At 39.1% G+C, this 22,432-nt stretch overlaps 1 protein-coding gene across 16 annotated transcripts in view; it reads right to left on the reverse strand.

Annotated features, from left to right (window-relative positions):
• Positions 1-22,432, reverse strand: part of DLGAP1 (DLG associated protein 1) — a gene marked incomplete at both ends in the record, with an annotated part of 319,449 nt that overhangs the window by 32,281 nt on the left and 264,736 nt on the right. For all 16 annotated transcript variants that reach the window (XM_082852573.1, XM_082852574.1, XM_082852565.1 and 13 more), the window contains one exon: positions 18,226-18,317. In XM_082852573.1, coding sequence (XP_082708699.1) covers positions 18,226-18,317 — 92 coding nt within the window. The remainder of the gene's footprint in view (positions 1-18,225; positions 18,318-22,432) is intronic.

The raw sequence follows: 22,432 nt of genomic DNA on the forward strand, positions 1-22,432 counted from the left end.
GAGCAATATAGCAACCTGGGAAATAGGGTAACAAGCAGAAAGGCAAGACCCAGGAGACTGGGCCTAGACCTTCAACTAAAAGTCTCCATCTGCGTGTAATGCTACTTTAAAATTGAGGGAACATTGCTGGAATGTTGAATCAGAGAACATAGCCTAAAAGAGGCCACTGGTGTTCATTGTATCCAACTTGTAAACTTCAGATATGGAAAGGTAAAGTTACTTTTAATTTGGATCTCTTTGATTGGAATGCTCTTTCTTTCCCCATGATTTCCATACCTTCCAGTACATTCCATGACCTTCCAACCAGAGAATAGTGCTAAATGACAGGGCTTACCCTACCTACAAGCCAAATAAAACCTACATTGATGAGTTCTGCTTCTGGCCAAGATGGAGTAAGAATGATTGAATTTATTTACACTTCTATCTGAAACAACTGTAAAAGAAGAGTTACATACCAAAAAACTGGTATTTATATGATCTATCAGTGGATAATTGGAAGCTGAAATTAAAATAATACCATTTACAACAGCAAGAAAAATATGAAGTATCAGTGAGCAAAGCTGACAGAATATGTGCAGGACCTAAAATAGCTGTAAAAAAAGAGCTTTAAAAAGAAGGAAGTTGGTGGTCTTACACTACCTGATTTCAAGACTTATTATAAAGCTACAATAGTCAAGACAGTGTGGCACTCGCATAAAGATGGACACTTAGATCAATGGAACAACACAGAGAATGCAAAAATATATCCATTTTTATATATCAGTAAATGAGAAAAGGTACAAAGGATATTCATATGCAAAAAATTTGACCCATACCTTGCACCATATATAAAAATTAACTCAAATATAGGTCATACACCATAACATCGAAAACTATAAACATTCTGGAAGGAAACATAGAAAAACTTTGTCGCCTTGAATTAGCCAAAGATTTCTTAGGTATGACACTGAAAGCACAATCCACAAAAGAAAAACGGGACTTTGTTAAAATCATGAATTACTGCTTTTCAGCTCTGAGAGAATGAAAAGACAAGCCACAGACAAGGAGAAAATACTTGCAAATCTCCTGTCTGATAAAGAACGTGTGTCCAGAAGGTAAAGTACTCACACAACTCAATAATAATATAGATAAAACTGGTTCTGTTTTTAAAGATTTGAATAGACATTTCACTAAAGAAGATATATGGATAGAAAATAAGTTCATGAAAAGATGTTCAACATCATTATGCATTAGGGAAATGCAAATTAAAACCACAATGAGAGAATACCACGTATCTATTAACATTCCTAAAATTAAAAAGACCGACCATACCTAATATTGACAATAGTATGGAGCAACTGGAACTCTTCCACGGTAGGGATAACATGAAACAAGGGAACTCGCACACAGTAGGAATGTAAAATGTATACCACTTTGGAAAACTCTTTGGCTGTTTTTTAAAACATTAAATATTCACATCCCATTAGACCCAACCCATTCCTAGGTTTTTATCTAAGAGAAATGAAAGCATATGTTAGATTAGTACACAATGTTCATAGCAGCTTTACTTTAATTACTCGAAACTGGAGATGACCTAAATGTTCATCGACAGGTCACTGAATAAACAAATTTGGTATATCCGTACATTGAAATCCTAATTTGCAGTAAAAGGTTCAGACTATTCATACACGCAAAATGTGGACGAACCTCAAAGTCCTTATGCCAACTGAGAGGAACCAGGCCAAAAAGGATTACGTACTGCAAGATTTTATTTCAATAAAATTCTGGAAAATGCAAACAAGTGACAGCAAGTGGGGAAACTGGTAGGGGAGGAGGAGTGGGTGGGAAGGAGGGAGTGACTATATAGGAGGAGACTTTTGGGAGTGATGGATGTGTTCTCTATTTTGGTGGTGGTGATAGTTTCATTTCACATATATATATAGATTTGACAAATATATGTCAAAATTTATCAAAGGGTACACTTTACTTATGTATAGTTTACTGTACGTTCCATTAACTTCAATAAAGCTGTTAAGGGCTTCCCTGGTGGTGCAGTGGTTGAGAGTCCGCCTGCCGATGCAGGGGACATGGGTTCGTGCCCCGGTCTGGGAGGATCCCGCATGCCGTGGAGCGGTTAGGCCCGTGAGCCATGGCCGCTGAGCCTGCGCGTCCGGAGCCTGTGCTCCGCAACGGGAGGGGCCACAACAGTGAGAGGCCCGCGTACCGCAAAAAAAAAAAAAAATAAAATAAAATAAAGCTGTTAAAACAAAGTACATGATGGGATTTGGGGAGGTATCTGTGCTCTCAAGTGCCTCGCTCTCAGTGTAAAGTGGTACAGATTTTTTTTCAGGAGCTATTTAAAAATGGATATCAAGAACATTAAAAAATGTTATAATTCTTAGACCCAGGAATTCCATTTCAGGAAATGGGATCATCTGAAATAGTGAAAATACATACTGTACAAAGGTATTTATCACAATATTATTATTTTGATCAGTCCACTTTTTATGTTTATACATGCACAGTTTTTTGTTTTTGTTTTTTTTTGCGGTACACGGGCCTCTCACTGTTGTGGCCTCTCCTGTTGCGTAGCACAGGCTCCGGATGCACAGGCTCAGCGGCCATGGCTCACGGGTACAGCCGCTCCACGGCATGTGGGATCTTCCCGGACCGGGGCACAAACCCGTGTCCCCTGCATCGGCAGGCGGACTCTCAACCATTGCACCACCAGGGAAGCCCCATGCACAGTTTTAAAATATCAAATGGTTCCACAAGGCTGGCTATGAAAAATAGAAATTCCTGGCCCACTTACGTAACAATTTACTGCTCCAGAGGCAGCCACTTATAAACACTATTTCTAAATAACAAAAATTGCTATTCTTTTTTTATATTCAGCATTTGTCCATAGGAAAGATGAAGATTTAGATTTCTCTCACCTCATCATCATTCTTCCTTCCTCTCTCAGTGTCTCTGTCTCTGTCTCTGTCTCTCTCTCACACACACACACACACGACACACACACACACACACACACGACACACACACACACACACACACAAATGCATTTCTGGTCTATTCCTGTATTTTTCCATTCTCCTAATATGCTTGCATTGTAAATTTGGACCAATATTCAGACCTTGCCTTTTATGGCCACATTATTATGAGCAGAAAATAGTATTCACAGCTGACCATGTGTTATGGGCTGAATTGTGTGCTCCTCCCACAAATTCCTGTTGAAGTCCTAATTCCCTGTACCTCAGAATGTGACTGTATTTGGAGATAGGGCCTTTAAAGAGGTAATCAAAGTAAAAGGAAGTCATGTGGTTGGGCCCTAATTCAGTGTAACTGATATCCTCATAGAAGAGGAAATTTTGACACAGACAGACACAGAGGGAAGAACATCTGAAGACAGGAAGAAGATGGCCATCTACAAACCAAAGGCTGCAGAAGAAATCAACATTCCCGACACCTTGATCTTGGACTTCTAGCCTCCAGAACTGTGAGGAAATAAATTTCTGTTGTTTAAGCCACGCAGGCTGCGACACTTTGTTATGGCAGCCCTAGCAAACAAATATGCCGTATTAAATTCTACTTCCTGCACATTTTTTTCCTTTTAAAAATTTGCTTATCTTTTATGTACTTAGCACTTAATCCTCAAAATTCCTCCAGGTATGTAAATGTCCTCTCCATGCATTGAAACAGATTAGGAATCCTACCAGTCTTCCTAAAGAAATCTTTCACAGCTTCTGACCTGCTCTCTCTCAGCTGGTCGCTCCCCAGACCTGCTGCATCACCATTGTCTGGGAATCCCTTTTCTCCATCAACCCTTCCTTTCCCCCTTTCTTGTGCTGGATCACGTGTTTCCTGAACTCTATATTTACTTCTTTCTTTGCTTTTCTCCTTTTTGTATGTTTTTCTAGAAATGTCTTCACGTGTACCTTCCAACTCTTCTGTTGGGTTTTCCAGTTCTCTGTTAAGTTTTTAATTTCTTTTTTTAAAATATGTTTATTTATTTATTTATTTTTGGCTGCGTTGGGTCTTCGTTGTTGTGCACAGGCTTTCTCTAGTTGCGGCGAGTGGGGGCTGCTCTTCAGTTGTGGAGCACGGGCTCTAGGCACATGGGCTTCAGTAGTTGTGGCACACGGGCTCAGTAGTTGTGGCACACTGGGCTTAGTTGCTCTGCGGCATGTGGGATCTCATGGGACCAGGGCTGAAACCCGTGTCCCCTACATTGGCAGGCGGATTCTTAACCACTGCACCACCAGAGAAGTCCCAGATAGGAGACTTTTCAGCCAACTTTGAGCTGGGATAGCATATCACCAGGACCCAAAGAAGGAGAAAAAATCAGTTTATCTGAAATGAACAAATAAACCTATGTGACAAAGGAAAGCAGTAATAACGATTAAATCAACAACATCATTTCTTTTTCAAGTTCCACTTGAGTAAAAGGAGCAATTGCATTTTTTAATCAGTCTTTTCGAAAATGTTCCTCTTAAACAAATGAAGTGTTTCCCTTACTGTAAGCCCCTCATTTTTTGTTTCTGTCTTGACCAGACAAGATTTATTAAGTTGTGTTTCACCGTCCTTGGGCCCCACTCTACCACATGCCTCCTTGAAAGGCATAGTAAAAGCCTCCGGAGAAGTCTGTGCCCTGGTGAGGGGCTCATCCACTGCGATCCTCAGCGTCAGGTGATCTGACTGGGCTTTCACCTGCAAAATCCCTGATGGTGGTTTCTTTGGATCTTTGGGCTCAGACTGGTCCACTCTCCCACCATAGACTGTTCCATATGCCCGTGTAGAGGGAACGTGGCTGCCGGGATTCTGGGAGCTGAGTGAACATAGAATGCTTGGGGCAGGTGCCTCAACATTATGTTTGTGAATTTTCATTTATCCTCCTATTTTCATTACAGCAAACTGCCCTCAACTGTCCTCCAGACCCAGGACCCTTTGTTTTAGCCCCTGAAGGGAAGTCTCCTGTCTCCTGCCAGAGTGGGGAAGGGCTGTCTGTCACCTGACTGTAGATTCAGACAGCTTTTAGCTCCACCTTCACCCCTACATCCAGTGCTGTCAATGCCCGTGCCTTTTGTGGGTTCTGAAACTTAAATTGAATTACATCTTAGATTTCTGCATCACTGGCTTTAGATTCAGCTTCTTCTGGTCGCCTAAGTCAGGTATCACTTGTCTATCTGCCTTCCAGCTTTCACAATTTTGCTGTTGTATTTTTTCCTCTTTTGTTCTCTTCATCCTTGACAGTTTGTGCCAAAACAAACACAAAATCCTTTTACTGTCATTTAGTTTCAGAAGGTCTCAAAGATTGATGTGTATATTTTTTTCACCACCTTTAATCAAAAGTCAATCTAGAAATAATGTAGATATTCAACAGGGAGAGAAAGGGGAAGCAAATTATGGTCCACCCATATTCTTGAATATTGTGTAACCATTAAAAGAAGTATTTGTCATGAATTTTTAATAATGATAAAGCCCTTGTTGTAATAGTTGATTTTTAAAACATTACTGAATTTTATACATAGGATGATTTCAACAACTTGCAAAATGTTCATGGAAAAAGCATGGGTAAAATTATACCCCTTTATTAGTTCATGGTTAATGGACGGGATTATGGGAAAATTTTATTTTATTTCTGTAATTTATAAATTTTCATAATGTATAAATACTATCTTACTTTTCTTATCATTAAGTATATTAATAACACACAATTGTTATAGAAAAGATAGATAACACTTAAAAAGATATCTCTCTATCTCTCCATCCACACGTATAATCACAGCTTTTTCAGTTGCTCCAAAGTACATCAGAGAGTTACATAAACTGTTAACACACTGCTGTATGTTTTCCTGCAAGTAAATCTGCATGCTATTTTTATAATGAAGATGATAATAGTCTTCCTCTTTGTGTCCACTGTTAAGAGTCTTGGAGTCACTAGCGGGCTAATGTAAGAAAGTCTAGTTTGAACTACTGTTGAAATACAATTGTTACTTGGAAGGAAAGAGGAGATCCCTGGGAGTCTTTTAGCTTTTTCACCTAAGTCAATAGAAAGGGTTGGTTTACTAGATTTGCTAATTATCAGCTTGAAAGGCAAGAAGACCTCATGCAAACTCCTGGCGAGCCGTCCAAAGGATGAGAGAGAATGGGGGTGGGATGCTTGGAGGCCCTGCAATAGAGCAGCAGCTGAGGGGATTGTCCCCGGGAGAGGGGTTGGCAAGATGAGCCTGCTTTGCTTAGGATCAGTCCTGCAGAGCAGCAAAAATACGCCATGTGGATCCTACCGAATAATCCTACTAGCTGACCCGTGAAACAGGAATTGGGGACAGATAGCTAATGTTGGATGGAGAGGAGGCATTTCTTTATTGGCTTAAGAAAGCAGTCTTGCTTCAAAACCACATGCATTCATTGACTCTGGCTTGGAGCTGCCATGGCATTTAAACTAGTGATCTTTAGGCAGCCTTCCTTTGTGCCCAGTCCCCACAGTGAGGCAGTGCTGGAGAACGGACGTGGCGCTTCTGCTACCAATGGCATTTTCAGGATGGGATGCCTGCCTGAAAATATAACAGGAAGATTTGTGATACTCCATTTCGATTCTTTTTCTTGAAGTAGGTTGGTTACCCAGTGCATTTTATGTTTTTACTAATGAGTTATTAATTTTCCTTTTGTTTGGATAGGGAACACTGAAGAGCACCCTGAATTTACAAGTCTGCCTCTGAATAGATGGACCAGGCAGATGGACTTTGTTATGTCGGATTTGGTTCCTAAATTGTGATGGTTTCAAAAGGTGGTGAGGAGTCTCTGGGTCTCTTCCGAAGTCTTTTAATCTTCCTCTCTTTGCACTATCTCTTTCTTTCTCTGGCTCTATTTTCTTTCTGTTTTCCCTTTTTGTTAGGTTAGTGTTGTTTATCAGTCTGTTTATTTGGGGAAGGAAAAGATGGATTGTAATGGCCATTCAATGCGAAAATAAGAGTCTCATCTTTATCACTGGATAACTTTTTTAAAAAAAATCCCACTGCTGTCTTTAAGAAATCTCACCTGCCCAATTTTATGTTTTAAGATCCTATCTAAATGAATGAATACCAGCAAAATTATAAAAAGAATTATAATTAGAAACAGAAGAAACAAGTAATCCCTGCTTGTTTGACAGTGGGTTTCTTTTGGAAAGGCTCAAAACAATCATTAACATCCATTTTTTAATGCTTATTTACTTCATAGCGGTTAACTGCAAAGTGACCTTTGAGGACGGGTATATTTTGGAAGGTTAAGCAGCAAAATTGGGGCTGCTAGCCCTTTTGGGGGATGAATTTAAAAGAAATCACTCAGTTTACGGAGGAACTGAGCATCCTACAGACTTCAATAATTTATTAATTATTCAACTTTTTAATAACGTGATGAAAGTAGCTCATTTGAAGTTTGGAGTTGCTATTAGGCACGTCCAAATAATGTAATATTAAACACTCCTGTAGATGGACAAGTGTCAGGGCATGAATTTGGTGATATAGAATTGTTGACTGCAGGGGAAATGTTTGAAGTACATTGAAAAAATTAAGATGATTTTCTCTTATTTTCATTTTATATTTTATTTTATTTTTTATTTTTACTTTTGGCCTTGACCAGGGATCAGGGGCCAACCCGTACCCCCTGCATTGGGAGCACAGAGTGTTAACCACTGGACCTCCAGGGAAGTCTCAATTTTCTCTTTTTTTTTTTGCGGTACGCGGGCCTCTCACTGCTGTGGCCTCTCCCGTTGCGGAGCACAGGCTCCGGACGCGCAGGCTCAGCGGCCATGGCTCACGGGTCCAGCCGCTCCGAGGCATGTGGGATCTTCCCGGACCGGGGCACGAACCCGTGTCCCCTGCATCGGCAGGCGGACTCTCAACCACTGCGCCACCAGGGAAGCCCTCTCTCATTTTTAAAGAAAAGGTGGTATAATTGCTTTCTTGAGATGGCAATCTTTAGAGAGATTCTGTTTAGGTACCTAATAGAACAGGAAACACTTATATAGTGCTTCCTGTGTGTCAAGTATTTTTCTAAATGTTTTACATATGTTAAACAAAACACCCCAGGACAACACTGATGTTTACCCTATTGTGTATCCTTCTCTCTTTTTTTAAAAATTAATAAATTTTAGAGAAGTTTTAGGTTCACAGCAAAACTGAGCAGAAAGTACAGCGATTTCCCATATACCTCCTACGCCTTGACATATACAGCTTCCCCGCCATCACCATCTCCCACTGGAGTGACGCATTTGTTACTCGTGATGAGCCTACACTGACGTATCATTACCATCCAAAGTTCACAGTTCACATTACAGTTCACTCTTGGTGTGGTATATTGTATGGGTTTGCACGGATGTAAAATGACACCACTGTAGTATCATACAGAATAGTCTCAATGCCCTAAAAATCATCTGTGCTCTGCCTATATACACTTCCCTTCCCCCAGACACTTTTTTTCTACTGTCTCTATAGTTTTGCCTTTTCCAGAGTGTTGTATAGTTGGAATCATCCAGTATGTAGCCTTTGCAGATTGGCTTCTTTTACTTAATAACCTGCATTTAAGTTTCCTCCTTGGCTTTTGGTGGCTTGATAGCTTATTTCTTTTTCTTATTTCATTGCTGGTATACAGGATAGTGATTAACTTTTGTATATTCACCTTGTATCCTGCAAACTTGGTATAATTATTTGTTAGTTCCAGGAGTTTTTTTGTCAATTCATTCAGATTTTCTACGTAGACGATCGTGGTATCTGTGAACACAGTTTTGTTTCTTCCTTTCTAATCTGTACACCTATTATTTCCTTTTCTTGCCTTATTGCACTAACCAAGACGTCCAGTATGATACTGAAAAGCAGTGGTAAGAGGGAACATTCTTGCCTCGTTCCTGATCTTAGCACAAAAGCTTCGAGGTCCTCACCATTAACTAATATGTTGGCTGTAGGTTTTTCATAGATATTCCTTATCAAGTTGAGAAAGTTCCCCTCTATTCCTAGTTTGCTGAAAATTTTTGATCAGGAGTTAGTATTGGATTTTGTCAAATGCTTTTTCTGCATTTATTGATGTGTTCATGCGGTTTTTCTTCTTAGCCAGTTGATGTGATGGATCACATTAATTGATTTTCAAATGTTGAACCAGCCTTGCATATCTGAGATAAAACCTACTTGGTCATGGTTTACAAGTTGTTTTCTATATTGTTGAATTTGACTTGTTAATACTTGAGAATTTTTGCATCTATGTTCATGAGAGATATTGGAATGCAGTTTTCTTTTCTTGTCATGTCTTTTTCTGGTTTTGGTATTAGTGTAATGCTGGCCTCATAGGATGATTTAGGAAGTATTCCATCTGCTTCTATCTTTGGAAGAGATTATAGAAGATTGATATAAGTCATTCCTTAAATATTTTGCAGAATTCACCAGTGAGCCCATCTGGGCCTGGTGATTTCTCTTTTGGATGATTATTATTTATTGATTCAATTTCTTTAATAGATATAGGCCTATTCAGATTGTCTATTTCTTCTTGTGTGAGTTTTGGCAGATTTTATATTTTAAGGAATTGGTCCATTTTATCTAGGTTATTATTTGTGGGCATAGAGTTGTTCATAATATTCCTTTATTATCCTTTTTTTTTTTTTTTTTGCGGTACGCGGACCTCTCACTGTTGTGGCCTCTCCCGCTGCGGAGCACAGGCTCCGGACACGCAGGCCCAGCGGCCATGGCTCACGGGCCCAGCTGCCCCGCAGCATGCGGGATCCCCCCCGGACTGGGGCACGAACCCGTGTCCCCTGCATTGGCAGGCGGACCCTCAACCACTGTGCCACCAGGGAAGCCCCCTTTATTATCCTTTTAATTTCCATGGGATTTGTGTGATGTCCCCCTCTAATTTCTTTTTTTTTTTTAATTTCTTTTATTTATTTATTTTTGGCTGTGTTGGGTCTTCGCTGCTACACACAGGCTTTCTCTAGTGGGCTACTCTGTCGTTGAGGTGCGCAGGCATCTCATTGCAGTGGCTTCTCTTGTTGCAGGGCACAGGCTCTAGGCATGCGGGCTTCAGTAGTTGTGGCACGCGGGCTTAGTAGTTGTGGCTTGTGGGCTCTAGAGCGCAGACTCAGTAGTTGTGGCGCACAGGCATAGTTGCTCTGCGGCATGTGGGATCCTCCTGGACCAGGGATCAAACCCATGTCCCCTGCATTGGCTGGCGGATTCTTAACCACTGTACCACCAGGGAAGTCCCTTAATTTCTGATATTAGTAATTTGTGTCTTCTTTCTTTTTTCCTTAGTTAGCCTGACTAGAGGCTTATCAATTTTATTGGTCTTTTCAAAGAATAAGCTTTTGGTTTTGTGGATATTCTATATTGATTTGCTATTTTCAATTTCATTAATTTCTGCTCTAGTTTTTATTGTTTCTTTTCTTCTGCTTACTTTGGATTTAATTGCTCTTCTTCTTCTAGTCTGGTAAGGTGGAAGCATAGGAATTGACTTTAGATCTTTCTTCCTTTCTAACATATGCATTCAATGCTATAAATTTTGCTCTAAGTGCTATTTTTTCTGCATCACACAAGTTTTGATAAGTTGTGTTTTTATTGTCATTCAGTTCAAAATATTAAAAAATTTCTATTGAGAGTTCTTCTTTGACTCGTGTGTCATTTGGAAATGTATTGTTTAATCTCTAAATATTTTGGAAATTTCCAGCCATCTTTCTGTTATTGATTTCTAGTTTAATTCCACTGTGGTCTGAGAGCAGACACTGTGTAACTTTTACTCTTTAAAATGTATCAAGATATGTTTTGTTGCCCAGAATGTGGTCTATCTTGGTGAATGTTCCATGTGAATTTGAGAAGAATGTGTAATCTGCTGCTGTTAGATGAAGTAGTCTACGGATGTCAATTATATTCAGATGACTGACGGTGCTGTTGAGGTCGTTTATGTCTTTTCTGATATTTGGCTTTCTGGATCTGTCCATTTTTGATAGAGGGGGTTGAAGTTTTCAAATATAAGAGTGGATTCGTCTGTTTTTCCTTGCAATACTATCAGTTTTTGCCTCATGTATTTTGATGCTCTTATTAGCATATAAACATTAAAGATTGTTATGTCTTTTTGGAGAACTGAACCCTTTACCATTATGTAATATCCCTCCTTATCTCTGATAATTTCCCTTACTCCAAAGTCTGCTGTCTGAAATTAATATAGCCACTCCTGCTTTCTTTTGACTAGTGTTAATATGGTATATCTTTCTCCATTCCCTTACTTTAAAAAAAACAATTTTTTAACATCTTTATTGGAGTATAATTGCTTTACAATGTTGTGTTAGTTTCTGCTGTATAACAAAGTGAATCAGCTATATGTATACGTATAACCCCATATCCCCTCCTTCTTGCATCTCCCTGCCACCCTCCCTATCCCACCCCTCTAGGTGGTCACAAAGCAGCGAGCTGATCTCCTTGTGCTATGCAGCTGCTTCCCACTAGCTATCTATTTTACATATGGTAGTGTATATATGTCAATGTTACTCTCTCACTTCGTGCCAGCTTACCCTTCCCCCTCCCCATATCTTCAAGTCCATTCTCTACGTCTGCATCTTTATTCCTGTGCTGCCCCTAGGCTCATCAGAACCTTTTTTGTTTTTTTAGATTCTATATATGTGTGTTAGCATACGGTATTTGTTTTTCTCTTTCTGACTTACTTCACTCTGATCCCCTTACTTTTATTCTTATTTTTTTTAATAAATTTATATATTTTTGGCTGCGTTGTGTCTTCGTTGTTCCACGTGGGCTTTCTCTAGTTGCGGCAAGTGGGGGGGTCTACTCTTCGTTGTGGTGCACGGGCTTCTCATTGCAGTGGCTTCTCTTTGTTGTGGAGCTCAGCCTCTAGGCGCACGGGCTTCAGTAGTTGTGACACGTGGGCTCAGTAGTTGTGGCTCACAGGCTCTAGAGCTCAGGCTCAGTAGTTGTGGCACACAGGCTTAGTTGCTCTGCAGCATGTGGGATCTTCCCAGACCAGGGCTTGAACCCGTGTCCCCTGCACTGGCAGGTGGATTCTTAACCACTGCACCACCAGGGAAGTCCGATCCCCTTACTTTTAATCTGTATGTGTCTTTATATTTAACGTGGGTTCCTTGTAGAAAACATAAAATTGGGTATTGTTTTTAATCCAGTCTGACAACGTCTGTCTTCTGATTGGTATATTTAGACAATTGACGTTTAAAGTGATTATTGATATCGTTGGATTAATGTCTACCATATTTGTTAACTGTTTTCTGTTTGTTGTCCTAGTTTTGTCTTCCATATATTTCCCTCTTTTCTTAGCATGTAAGTTATACTTCTTTTTCACTCTTTTTAGTGGTTGCCCTAGAGTTTTCACTGTACATTTTACAACTAATCCAAGTTCATGTTCAAATAACACTATATCACTTCAAGAGTAGTGCAAGTACCTTATAATAATTAAGTAGCCCTAATTCTTACCTTTCATCCTTTGTATGATTGCTGTTATTCAATTCATTTATACTCAAGAGTACAATATATTCATATATATTGTTCCTATTATTATTTTGAACAAACTGTTATCTGTTAGATCCATTAAGAATAAGATAAATGAAAGTTTTTCTTTTACCTTCACTTTTTCCTTCTCTGACACTCTTCCTTTCTTCATGTAGATCTGAGTTCCTGGCCTATATCATTTTCCTTCTCTCTGAAGAACTTCTTTTAACATTTCCGCAAGTTGGATCTACTGGCTACAAATTCCCTCAATTTTTGTTTGTCTGAGAAAGTCTTTATTTTTCCTTCCTTTTTAAAGGATAATTTCACAGAGTATAGAATTCTAGGCTGGTGTTTTTTTCTCTCAAATATTAACTATTTCACTCTATTCTCTTCTTATTTGCATGGTTTCTGAGGAAAAGTCACATATAATCCTTATTTTTACCCCTCAATAGGAAAGGTGTCTTTTTCTTCTGGCTTGTTTCAGGAATTTTTCCTTGGTTTTCTTTGAATATGACATGTCTAGGTGTATTGTATTGGGCATTTATCCTGCTTGGCCTTCTATGAGCTTCCTAAATCTGTAGTTTGGTGTCTGACACTAATTTGGGGCAATTTTCAGTCACTATTGCTTCAAATGTTGCTTCTGTCCCTTTCTGTCTTTTCCTTCTGGTATTCTCATTATGCCTATGTTCACCTTCTGTAATTGTCCCAGAGTTTTTGGATATTCTGTTCTGATTTTTTTCAGGTTTTGTTTCCTCTTTGCTTCCAGTTTTAGAGGTTTCTACTGTTGTATCCACAAGCTCAGAGATTCTTTCCTCAGCCATGACTCGTCTACTAATGAGTCCATCAAAAGCATTCTTCATTTCTGGTACAGTGTTTCCAATCTCTAGCATTTGTTTTTTATTTTTTCTTAGAATTTCCGTTTTTCTGCTTACATTATTCATCTGTTCTTGTATGCTGTCTGCTGTTTCTATTAAAGTCTTTAGCATTTTAATCATAGTGTAAAAAAATTCCTGATCTGTTACTTCCAACATTCTTTTTTGTTTAATGGCTATCAAACTGTGTAACCCAGATCTTTATTTTAATGTACAAAACCTTTATTTACTTGCCACTTCTCTAAACTGTCATTTAACCTAAAAGCTGCATGTCTCCATACCCTCTAAAGAAATATTTGATTTAGATTCAATTGATTCAACCTACCAAATTTCACCAGTGAATTTATGAATACTTCCTATTATCTCTCCATCTACCCAGCCATCCATCCAAGCTTATTTTTTCCTGCTTTCAGTATTTTTTTTAACTTTTTAAATCTTTTATTTATTTTTTTCACACACACACTGTATTTTATTTTTACAAGAGATAAATAAACTGACACCAAGCATTGTAAATGGATGACCACAACAAAAGCAACAATGATTGCAATTACCAAACAACGAAACACACTCATACTATGTCATAGTATTGACATTCAGTCCAGGAATCCTCCACTGTAACAGCTCCTTTACTTTGCAGTGAAAATTGATTTGTATATTTTTTGCCTCTGAGTCCTTGTGGGATTTTTTTTTTAAAGTTCAAACAGAAAGTCAAAAATTATAATCATCCTCATCAGTTCACTCAGTCCCATGTAATTAATTTTTTTTCATCTTGATCTTTTGTTAGCACTTTTATGAATTCATCAGTTTTCCCTTAGAGTTCTGACAATGCTTATTCATTCAGTTCAGCAGTATAGTCAGTTACCAGAAACCTGTACTTGTCAGAGTCTTTTCCATGAATTCCTTGAAGATGAAACCCTTTTATAGGAACATTTTTGCAAAAGCATCAGAGTACACCCAGACTTCCAACATTCTTGTCATAGATGACTCTGAGTCTAGTGCTTGTTCAGTCTCTGCAAGCTGTGTTTTTTACCTTTTAGTATGCCTTGTAAGTCATTGTTGAAAGATGGACATGATGTACTAGGTAAAACAACCGTGGTGAATAATAGGTTTTTAATAAATGCAGTGGTGAGGTGGTGGGGAGGGGAAGCATTCTCTAGTCCTATGATTAGGTCTTAGTCTTTCAATGAGCCTGTGCCCTTAGACTGTGAACTTCAACAGTGTTTCTCAGTCTCTCCCCACCTTCCCCCCACTGCAGGACAGGATGGCAAGAAGGGGCTGGCTGGGGTTAGGTATTTCCCTTCTCCCAGGTAGATTTAGGCTCTGATTAGAAACCCAGCAGATAAGGCTCTGGTAAATTAGTTTCTCCTGCAGGCAGATCTTGTTAAGAACAGAATGCTCTGGCATATTTCAGAATGGTTCCTTTCCCCTCTCTCCATCAGAAGCGTGAGAGGATTCTTCTCTGATTTCCACTGTGAGGACCTGGTAGATCTTCTGCAGTTAAGAACCATGAAAGTAAGGAGGCCCCCCTATGACTGGGTCCCTGTAAAAATTACAACTCTCAGACATGTCCTCCCTGAGCTGCCAGCAATTCATCAATTACAGTTCATGTTTTCCTACCCTGGTACTGGTTCGCATGGGGCTTTTCTTGTGGGTTTCTACTCCAGCAAGTTGTGATTCTCTGTGTCTGTGAGTCTCTGCAGTACCTAGAGCACTGATTTTTCTTGTGACCTCACTTCTCTGACTGGTTTAAGAAGAGTTGTTGATTTTTCAGTTTGAACAGCTTTTTTACTTGTTGTTAAAACAGAGTGGTGACTTCTAAGCTCTTCTTTACCTGCTGGACCAGAAACTGCCTGTTATCTTCTTTTTACATATAAGGAAACCAAGGCAAAAAGATATTTAGTAATTTGATCAAGGCCTCCCAGCTAGTAGGTGGAAGAGTCAGAATTTGAATCTTGGTTCAGGAGCCTGTGTTCTTAACCACTACATCACTGAGGAAAACAAGTAAGTTGGGCTTGTAGGGGAAGGAGGAATATGTTTTCTTACCATGAGATCTTTCATATCTACTAAGTTTACATTTTCAAAACATTTTCTAAAACAATGAAAGGAACATGTGCCAGAAGGGTTGGCTTGAAAATAATGATTATTAAAACTTGAAGTAGATACAATAAGTAAACATTTTAGAGTAAAAGAAAACAAAAATCACTCCTAAACCTACCATTTTTACAGATTACATTTCATTCCTTGTTCTTCTTTGTGAATATTATATGTGGGTATTATGTCCTCTTTTTCATTTAACATCGTATCATGGGAATTTCTCCCATGTTTCCACATCTTCTTTATAATCACATTTAATAGCTGTATAATAGTCTATCCTGGTGACATGCTATAACTTACAAGAGTATTCTCTTATTGCTTGACATTTGATGATTGACATTTTTCTTTTACAATGATAGGTAATGTTCCACAATTTTTTCCCTTTCACTGAGTGATTTCATTCAGGATAGCCCCATGAATGGAATTCCTGGGTCAATAGATTTGGATAGTTGTATAATTATTGCTAATTTTTGTCATATTAGTTTCCACATTAGGGCTGTACCATTTTTCTGGGCTTCCAGCATTGTGTAATTATATCAGATATAGTAGCATCAAAATGTTATATATATGTATATTGAAAACCTTTTAGATACAAAGGCAGTGTCAATAACAGAAGGCTATAAAATAGGACCCGTTCCATGAACTGATGCATGACTTATTCTCACATTTTAAGTTTATGTTACATGGGGCCTTGTATATAGGAGACATTCCATAGATATTTATTGAATGGATGGGTGATGAGCGGTTGGATGGATGACATCCAACTGATTTCTCCTTATTAACACATAAAAAGTTAGTGGCAAAGTTGAACTGATATCCTGATTTAGAATATAGAGTTCTTCCTCCCACTATAACTGCAGTTTTACTTCATTCAGCCAACATTCACTACATACTTAGTATATGAAAAGCACAGTCTGGAAGCTGGGGGTATTACTCTCAATAAAACATAGTTCCATCCATCATGGTCCTCACAGTTTGACTGGGAAACCCACAAACCTCTCCAGATCAAATTCTCATTTATAAAATGAATGGACTGACCTCAGAAGTCCTTTCCAGCTTCTGGACTCTGTGATCGTCTCAAACTCTAAATTTCCTACTTCTAGATACTAAGTCTAAAGCAAGCTTATCTTAAAGAACAATTTAAAGAAACTGGTGATCCTGGATAGTGACAGGGAGTCTTCTCCCCTTCCTACTCCTCATTTGTTCGTTCATTCATTCATCATTCATTGAGCACGTACTAAACATGAGACACTATTAAGCTCTAGAAATAAAAATACCAATAAGTCCTCTTCTCTTAAAAAGTCTATAGTCAAAAGTGCGACGGTTTTTTGAAGAGGGATAGTTTGGCAACACAACAGTACTCCACACAGTGTTTATGTGTGTGTGAGTGGGATCCCCTTATTCTACTGTCAGGGAGGGGAAATTTCCCCTTTTCTCCTCTTGAGTTCCTTTGGCTGGACCAATCATAAAACTGACACAAGACAGATTGTGTCCTGTGGACTGGAGAAGAAGAAACCCATTTAATTTGTGTGCACATAGAGGTCGCATAGAAATGGGACCTAAGAAGTGGCCAAAGCAGATAGCTTTTATATTTTTTAGACAAAGAAGCAATAAATATGAGAGGGATTGACAGGACAAAGAAACTTAGCTTTGGGTGTTTAATTAGTAAGGAATTTAAGCAAAGTTTGCGCTTAGGTAGTAAATTAGTAAAGAAGTAACAAGTAGGGCTTCCCTGGTGGCGCAGTGGTTGGGAGTCTGCCTGCCGATGCAGGGGTCGCGGGTTCGTGACCCGGTCTGGGAAGATCCCACATGCTGCGGAGCGGCTGGGCCCGTGAGCCATGGCCGCTGAGCCTGTGCGTCTGGAGCCTGTGCTCCGCGGCGGGAGAGGCCACAACAGTGAGAGGCCCGGTACCGCAAAAAAAAAAAAAAAAAGAAGTAACAAGTACCATATGCTAACGCATATATATGGAATTTAAGAAAAAAAAAATGTCATGAAGAACCTAGGGGTAAGACAGGAATAAAGACACAGACCTACTAGAGAACGGACTTGAGGATATGGGGAGGGGGAAGGGTGAGCTGTGACAAAGCGAGAGAGAGGCATGGACATAGATACACTACCAAACGTTAGGTAGATAGCTAGTGGGAAGCAGCCGCACAGCACAGGGAGATCAGCTCGGTGCTTTGTGACCGCCTGGAGGGGTGGGATAGGGAGGGTGGAAGGGAGGGAGACGCAAGAGAGAAGAGATATGGGAACATATGTATATGTATAACTGATTCACTTTGTTATAAAACAGAAACTAACACACCACTGTAAAGCAATTATACTCCAATAAAGATGTTAAAAAAATAAATAAATAAATAAAAAGAAGTAACAAGTATGCAGGCTTCTCAGCCCTGAGTCCCCTATCTCTGGTGATAATGGTGTCTTTCTACCTCCCAGTCCGAGGAGAGCACCTTTCACATGGGAAATTTATTTCCTGCTTTCAGGGAGACAGAGAGGAGGCTAAAAGTATCCCTCTCGCGTTGACTGTTTCTTAAGTAGTTTAAATTCAAAATAATCAACGTGCCATTGAGGCATATTTTGGGCCCCAGCACTACTATTCTAGCTAACATTTAAATGGAGTGGTCTCCAGTATTAAAGTAGAGGAAGGAATCAGCTAATATTGACTCAGGCTCCCCCTCTGAATGCTCCCAGATGTTAATGGAAAATAACACTGAATCTTCACGGTTTTTCATAGGGAAAAAATACTTGTACCATACTTGCCAACATCAAGACGAAAGGGGACAAATGCATGTGGACTCACCATTTCTCTTCTTCTACTTGCACTCCTATGGACTGGAACTTACTGGGTGCTTTATTTTCCCCTGTTTTGTTCGGTTCCTCAGCATCATCCACCTGAAGAAATAACCAAAAGTAGAGGTGCTCTATTTTAGTCATCTTGCTTGAAAAACAATAGTCCCATTTCATTAGAAACCTCTATAATATTATTGGAATGTTTTGTGATTTATAACCTTTTTGTTCAGCGTTTACGTGTTTGATGAGCAACTTCATTATAATGCACTTGGACTCTGCTGATCTTAGTAAAATGCAGTTTTGTTCATTTCCAAAGTGCCTAATAAACGTCTGTGATTCCTGCATGGACTTGTGAGGATATACTTCCTGTGAGCTCTGTATTAGAAGGGAGCACCTCATGGGATGGTGTTGTTGAAAGTTTTGAATCTGCAAATACCAAAATGCAAAAGAAGGCAGAAATTTCACTTATTGTAGTTAGAATTGTTGACATTAGATTTAGGTATTAACCTTATTAATATAACTATAGAGCATCTTCATTTTTTTTTCCCCCCTTAAATTAAGGAATTGGCTTTGGATATCACTCCATAGTTTCTAAATAGCTAGGCATATATTATAGTTCATATAGAAAATGTATCTGTGTATAACTGATAGCTTATGTGACAGATGAGGCCCAATCCAAATTTGAAATAAATTTTATGACTCTTCAGAGCAGTTAGATTTATTCCTCTTTTTTCTCTATGTTTTTAATAAATTAGTTTTTTCTAAATAGAAAGCCATTTAACATAAGTTGTATAAAACTAAAACACAGAAGTATATAATGTAGAAAGCAGAAGTTCCCCATGAAGAACGGTCAATCCTTTGATGCACATTTGACCATCTTTTAACGTATGTAGAATATATTATATATAAAAATGATTATTAATACTAAATTTACACAGATGAGGTTACACTATATATTTTTTGTGTGCAATCTGCTTTATTCATTAACACTGCTATCTTTTGGACATTTTATCGTGTTAGTAAATATAGCTCTAACTCAATCCTTTTGTTGGCTACATAAATACTCCTTTTAATGGTTATGTGAGCAACGTGGGCATCAGGGTAATTTTCTCTCTGCTGTTATTACATTTAGTATTATAATTAATATTTCATATGTGTATTTAGAACAATTCTGCAAATACTGTATGAGAAAAATTCTTAGGAGTAGAAATGTTAGATGGAAGTACTGAGCATATTCAACTGTAAGGGATACTGACAAACTGCTCTTCAAAGCATTTATCAGTGTATGGGAATATCCATTTTCCAAATGTTCACCAATATTAAATATTGGCAAACTTTAAAATTTTTGCTAATATCACAGGTGAAAAATATCTATTAGCCTCTTGTATTTTTATCTGTAAACTGCCTATTTATATCCTTTGCTAGTTATTGTGGGGATTTTTTTCTTATTGAGTTGTTTATTTTCTTCTTTATAGGATCTCTTTACATCTTATGACCCTTAAACCCTTTCTTGGCTATATATACTGTAAATACTTTTTCCCAGTTTATCATTTGTCTTTTAAATTTTGTCCTTCATTGTAGAGAATCTTAAATTACTATGTAGTCAATCTAGCTTTTATGGTTGGGAAAGACCAAAAGTTCTCTTATATTTGTTTTTATGCTTTCATTTTTTTTTTTCATATTTAGTTCTTAAATCCACTATCCTGAAATGTTTGTGTAGAAGATACAGAAATTTAATATTTTTTCTGCACATGAATCATCAATTGACCTGGCTCTTTTTATTAACTAATTCATCTCTTTGGTTTGAGATGCCAACTTTATCTTATACCAAATTTTACCCATATATATTTACCCAAACATTCTCATATATAAAAATGTGTTCTGGGGCTTCCCTGGTGGCGCAGTGGTTGAGAGTCCGCCTGCCGATACAGGGGACACGGGTTCATGCCCCGGTCCGGGAGGATCCGCATGCCGCGGAGCAGCTGGGCCCGTGAGCCATGGCTGCTGAGCCTGCGCGACCGGAGCCTGTGCTCCGCAGCGGAAGAGGCCACAACAGTGAGAGGCCCGAGTACCGCAAAAAAAAAAAAAAAAAAAAAAAAAAATGTGTTCTGGGTCTATTGATCTATTGGTCTTATTGCTCCTCCCTCTCTTTTTTTCCTGATATAATTTTGTAATAAATCTTGATATTTTCTGTGACAAGTCTCCTCTTGTAATTCTTTTTTTTTTTTTTTAAATAAATTTATTTATTTATTTTTGGCTGCATTGGGTCTTTGTTGTGGCACGTGGGCTTTTCGTTGTGGTGGCTTCTCTTGTTGCAGAGCATGGGCTCTAGATGTGCGGGCTTCAGTAGTTGTGGCTCGCGGGCTCAGTAGTTGTGGCTCGCGGGCTCTAGAGCTCAGGTTCAGTAGTTGTGGCGCACGGGCTTAGTTGCTCCGCGGCATGTGGGATTTTCCTGGACCAGGGATCGAACCTGTGTCCCCTGCATTGGCAGGTGGATTCTTAACCACTGCTCCATCAGGGAAGTCCCTGTAATTCTTTTTTTTAAATGTAATTTAAAAACTCCAGCAACCTAAGTGTCCATCAACAGATGAGTGGATAAAGAAGATGTGGTACATATATACAATGGAATATTACTCAGCCATTAAAAAGAATGAAAATTTGCCATTTGGAGCAACATGGATGGACTTGGAGGGCAGTAAGCTAAGTGAAATAAGTCAGACAGAGAAAGACAAATACTGTATGATACCACTTATATGTGGAATCTAAAAGATACAACAAAGTAGTGAGTAGAACAAAAAAGAAACAGTCTCACAGATACAGAGAACCAGCTAGTGGTTACCAGTGGTGAGGGAGGGAGGGGCAATATAGGGGTGGGGGAGGAGGAGGCCCAGGCTCTTGGGTGTAAGATGGGCTCAAGGATGTATTGTACAACGTGGGGGAATACAGTCAATATCTTGTGATAACTATAAATGGAAAGTAACATTTAAAATTTGTATAAAAAAGTTAAAAATTTTTTAAAATAAAAAATAAATTTTACTCATTAAAAACCCCAAAACCTCTAGGGTATTTTGGGTATTAACTTCTTCTAAATAAACTTTAACATCACATTGTCAAAACCCTCCCCCCAGTCTCGACTAAGTGATAAAAATCACATAGGAATTTTCATTGAAATTTCTTTAAATATTTGTATGAATTTTGAGAGAATTGCCATCTTTACACTTCGAAGTATTGCCATATGGAAATATTAATAGCTTTCCATTTATTCATTTATCCATATCCTTCCCCCACCCACCCAGGACTAGAACACCAGAAAAAGCACCAGAAAAAGTAGTTGATGTGAGTTTTGGTGACATATTATATAAAAATGCATATTTTTAAATATTCTAGAATCATATTAGTGCTGTGAGTTGCTCCCACTAGAATAACACGTGAACCAAGATCATATGTTCACCACATCCGTCACGGGCTTTTGAATGCATGTGCTCATTGAGGGAAATAGCACATTTATTTATTAATCGGACAAAGTGCCTCATTCTGATGACTTAGTTACTGTCTGGAAGCCCCAAGCCCACCTTCTCTACCCAGCTGCTCTGTGGCACAGGGGCCAAGACTCTGAAGACTACATTTCCCAGGCTTCCTTGCTCGCTGGCCTCCAATTAGGTTCTAACCAAGGAAGGTCGGAGGAGGGAAGGGGGCTTCCACCCTGTTTCCACCTTCTGCTGGCAGTTGTGGCTCCAACCCTGGCCCTTTCGAAGCCCAACAGCACGTGCGCCAGCCCTGGCAAGTCCTGGCACCAGACGGCCGTGCTCGCCTCAGTGGTCTGGGATGGGCTATATGGGCCTCTCCTCTGAGTGTCTGAATTTTGGTAATCCCGTCTTTCCCCTTCTGCTCCCCTAGTCCAAGGGTGACCTCTTACTGCATCCCTTTCTGCTCTCTCAACCATCCCATTACTGTAGAACCAATTTGGTGTATGAAGCTGCCTCTGTGTGAGAAACGAGCACGGCTTCCTTTTTCCTGAATGGGATTCTAACCGGTTCCGTATGGCTACACTCATGGAAATTAAAAATGCTCAGGATGTCAGACAAAGTACGATGCTGCAGCGTTACACTTCGGGGTAGTTTCAAAATTACCCAATGAAATTTTTTCGAAAGATGCACGATAGATATTCCCCTTAAGAAGCGTGGTGCTCAATGCAGCGGGAAAGGGAGAAAGAAAGG

The sequence above is a fragment of the Leucopleurus acutus genome, assembly GCF_964270905.1.
Source record: "Leucopleurus acutus genome assembly, chromosome: 13".
NCBI classification, from domain to species: domain Eukaryota; kingdom Metazoa; phylum Chordata; class Mammalia; order Artiodactyla; family Delphinidae; genus Leucopleurus; species Leucopleurus acutus.